Genomic DNA, 4684 nt, shown 5'->3' with positions numbered 1-4684 from the left:
GATGATCTGTTCCATAACCTTGCCTGGAAAAATGTGCTCTGTCATTAGAAAATAAGTTTTTTAAAGACTTCCAATAAATATTTTAAAATCATAGTCTTACTAATGCTAATAAAAGTAGTACCTGCTCTGTGACCTTTATATGAGTTTATTCATTGTTACTTTAAGTAAACCTGGAGCAGTGTTAACAGCTTGGATGCCACAGATTTCAAAAAATCAGTAACAAGTAAAATGCTACATTTAAATGTTCACACTTTATCAAAATGATTGTGGATGTTTACATAAATCATTTTTAAAGCATAAATGTTTAACAGTCCAACAGTCCATTATAGAATGTGTAGTTAGGGATGCAAATGGATCTATATGCCTAACTTATTTCTTAATGTCAGTCAGAGGGCTCACATGGCCACTTCAAATCCTTAAAAAAGGTACCTTTGCAGCTTTGGATTTGAAAACCACGCTCAAGTTCCAACCCTGGAACAGCTGATCTCCAGCCAATAAACCCCTGGGTAGTTCTAGGTACTGGAGGGGATGGAACCACCTAGAATAAAAATAACATGTAGAATTCAATGATTAGAAGGTTTTTGATCATAATTCTGTCATGCAACATCCTCTTTTGTGCTGTGGTATTGATGGAAATGAGAATTTATAAAAAATAGTGGTTTTAGATGCAATCTGCTGAATTAATATCCTGAACATACACTGACATTAATGGAAGGAAATAAGAACTTTGAAAGATAGCCCAGTTGCATACAAGTTTTATTTATAACACAGGATAGTTTATAATTTAAAAAGTCATTAGAATAATTTTGGTCCCATTCTACAGCAAGGCACAGAGAAAGAGAGAAGTAAAATGGCCAAATTCCAATGAAGTAACTAACTTTCATTTACCACCCTTACAAAAAACAAAGTCTTTTAGTGCCTAAATTGATATGTCTAACAGGAAATCAAAAAGCAAAGTTATTGTTTAGTAGTGTATGTTAGCATACTTTTTTTTTAACTCAAAGTTTTGCTCAGTACTTTTCTAAGGCCTTTACTGGTTTTACATGATTATTAGAAGTATTTTATCTTCAGCTTTAGCTTTTCTCCTTACAGAATAATACTACTACTATTAGTAATCTTTAAAACTAGTTAACTTCTCTAAACAGGAGAAATGGCATTTTATACCTGCTGTAATGTATTTAGTAGCAATGCAGCTATGGAATAATAGTTTTGTGGCCAAATGCTAAAGATATTACTGACCAAGCTGGCTTTTGCATCAAAAACTACTTATTCGTTCCACCTTCTTTCTGCTTTAAAAGATGGGTAAGCATCAAGTTAATCTGCAACTAATCTAGCTAAAAAGGAAACAAAACAAAAGCCAACAGTCTTTGTTCACTGACTGCTGTGCTTACTTTGGCTGAATCATCTCAGTTGGGCACGTTGTATCATTTTAGCATCTGGGGACTTCGTAGAGAAATACACAGCAAGAGAACAATGTTTCAGTTCTCTTGCCAGAGTTGCTTCACTTTGTTCTTTGGCCAAGATTAGAAAATGTTTATGATATTTAGGTGGAGCAGTTCCTCTGAAAAGATAATTTTAATGGCCAAAGGTGCCACCCACTGAGCAGGATAATGAAGGAAATCATGCCCCACTTAGGATCTGGCGGAAGGGACTGTGAAGAAGCAGTTATTAATCTAACCTACAGAGAAGAACAGATATGATGACTGTTACCATGAAGGTAAATGTGCAGAAAGACACATAATTCTGAATAAGGACTTAAGAAACTTCATTCTGAATATGTAAAGTCTGATTTAAATCACAGCGAAGACTTATCTTTCTTAGCAAATAAAGATTCTGAGGTGAAATTGAAACTATGATCCTTTTTCAGTATGCACCAGGCTATGCATGCTACTTTAGCGAATGATAACTGTCTGCGTGATGTGTTAACACACATACGCCCTCGCTGTGCTGAAGCAGAGGTAAACTTAACTGAAATTGGAGGCTTGAGACACAACTGAAGAACAAGTAGCACTAATGGCAGAAATGCTGCCATTTCATTTCTCTGCCACACTCAGCACTAGCTCTTAATTTTTGTTTCAATTTAATCTCGGTAAAAGCTTTTACTACTTCCTCACCTTATCTCCCCACCCTTGGAATCCTTTGAAAGAAAGCTAGTTCAGCAAATAGTAATTTCTAATCTCTTTTGCTTCCTCAATCTTCTCTAAGTGGACTAACCTTCTTTTTTGTTAGCATATTCTGCTTCCCCTTTTATGAATATGTTCCTCTCACAATGTCACTGGTTTAGCTGCCTGTAGAGTTATCGTATTCATTGGTGATTCTGACACTGTATATTTATAAATCAAACCATCAGTCACATTCCACTCTCATTTCCAGCTGTTTGACAACTTTTACACTCTGAATATGTAAATGGATATAAATCATATAATATAAAATCAAATGGTTATGAATTGGCTCATTAGAACTGGCTTCTTACTAATTTGTGCCATTAAAGATGGCAGTGGCACTGTCTCTGCCAAAATGAAGACTGTCTTAAATAAAGCTAGAAAAATAACTGCATCTTAACCAACAGTTAAAACTGAGAGTTAAGGTTATGATAAGCCTTGAAGTAAGACACATATATTGGAGCAATGAATAGTCAGCAGTCACAAACGGCTCTGTGAGCACTCTTCTGTACTAAGCTGTACAGTTGACTGTTCTGTTACTGGGTGTCACAGAGGAGTGCATGGGGGAGGTGCTCTACAGAAAGATGATTATGTACAGCGAAAGCTCTGTGAACTAACAACCATATCCAAAGGGCAATTCCTTGTCTTAAATGAATGCTTTTAAAGCATTGCTCGGGTTGCAAATACAATTTACTTTGACCTTTAGTTAAAGGCCCACCTCTACAAGACAACTGATTTTTAGAGCTTGTGTGGTCTCTTAAGACAGATATAGCTGTATTGCAATTCTAAAATCTAATTTTCTAACCTTAATGTATTTTTCCACAGGTGTCACAGGTCGAACCTGGAGATGTTCTGGAAGGTGTATCTTGGGCTTTGTGTTTTCTTTCTTTTCACCTTCAATCAACTAAAACCAAAACATTAACATTAAAAATTGGACTCATCTTTTGAAATATGCTGTAATATCTGATATCTACACCATTCCCCTCATTGTTGCATCTGAACTCCCTGTTCTTTCCATCTAAAACAGAACTACTTATTGTAGTGCTTTGGAAATTGTTGTAATGTATTTTTTGGTTTCAGAAAGTGTAATTCTGAATTTCAGATGAAAGGCTAAATATTGCTGAGTGATTCCACCTCTCCTAACTACAACACTGGTCAAAAAAAAGGCTAGAAATGTATCTTACATATCTCTTATATGACCACAAATCAAAGATTAATAAATGCTAAATACACATGTTCACCAGTAGTAACAATGCACAGTTTGTCAGCTTCCCAGCTGTAGATATATTAGTACTGTGCAAAGGTAGTATGCATGACAGACCATAGTTATCAAGGATGGATGTTGAAGCCTAGAGGACCAAAGTTTTCAAAGGTGCTAACTTGGATGCCTACAGGAATTTCCAAAAAATCCTAAAACAGGTTAAGTACTTCTAGCCCCATGGAAACTACATTTGTAACTATGCAAGGGCTGCATCAATCCTGTTCTTTAGGAAAAAAATACTGTGATTCTAAATGTAACAGTATGTGCTACTGTAATCAAATATCTAAACATCACCGAGAATAGACATCTCTCCAAATATTTTCGTTTGTTGCAAATTCCCCCACTGAAAATTTAATTAGCTAGAACCTTTTCCCCTGGATTTTTAAACTACCATATGGATAGACAAAGGGGAAATATTTTCCTGTCAGTGTGCATCTAGTACTTGTTAACACTATCGGGAGTCATGTTTCTCAAAAGAAATATATCAGAATATGCACAGCATATAAATTACCACTTGCCATATTTTATTCAGAGGAAAACTGAAACCCTGAACCCATCTTAAAAGTAGTGCACTTGTTACCTGGGAACCTAGCTTAGTAAAGCATTCTCAGTACTTTTCTAATCTTCTGTGCTCTCATAATTTAGTGTCCAGATAAATTTGTATACAAGTAAATTTCATGTGTTGCTTATATGCCAATCAATTTTACCTCCTCAAGAGGTGCTTTCAAGAATCCCCATTTGTGAGACCATCTTCTTGCAGCTTCTAGTTCACTTTCAATGTATTTTTTCCTGAAACAAACAGAGAAATATTTAAGATGATTCTGAAAGCTTTCATTAAAAAAAAACCCAATGCAAACCCAACTATGAATGTCACAAAGCACAGCACTCTAGCATGAATCTTTAGAACTTTACCTCAAACCAGCAAGTTTATGTATGAGTTAACAATGGTCTGATTCAGAGGTAATGGGGAAATATTTTCCATAGGTCGGAAATGAAACAGTACATGCGAACACACTTCCTTGCAAATTACGTGTACGTTAGGAATTGGAGGAAGTCAGATTTGCTACAGCACATTTTTTAAAAAACTTGAAGAGAAAGCACCAATGTCCTTTCATACATACTTTCATTTACTGTTGACGGATGAAACGACCCTTCGTCCCCCGCTCTGCCCCAGCCCTATCCCCGTTCCTCACACCCAGCGGGAGGATGGAGGGAGACACGGGCGCGCGTGGAGAGAGAAAAACGTTTACAAGACTAAACT

At 36.1% G+C, this 4684-nt stretch overlaps 1 protein-coding gene across 1 annotated transcript; it reads right to left on the bottom strand.

Moving 5' to 3' along the window:
* Positions 1-399: 399 nt before the first annotated feature.
* Positions 400-4212, bottom strand: LOC104155048 (chromosome unknown open reading frame, human C20orf85; the record flags this gene model as incomplete). The annotated part of the gene is made up of 3 exons (XM_009708741.1): positions 400-538; positions 2968-3066; positions 4131-4212. Coding segments are annotated over 3 exons (320 nt in total), but the record flags the coding sequence as incomplete, so codon positions are not given.
* Between the last annotated feature and the right edge of the window lie 472 nt (positions 4213-4684).

The sequence above is a fragment of the Cariama cristata genome, unplaced genomic scaffold (genome assembly GCF_000690535.1).
Source record: "Cariama cristata isolate BGI_N322 unplaced genomic scaffold, ASM69053v1 C11505992, whole genome shotgun sequence".
NCBI classification, from domain to species: Eukaryota; Metazoa; Chordata; class Aves; order Cariamiformes; family Cariamidae; genus Cariama; species Cariama cristata.
The sequence above is the reverse complement of the archived record's forward strand: the minus strand, read 5'-3'. Positions and strand labels throughout refer to the sequence as shown.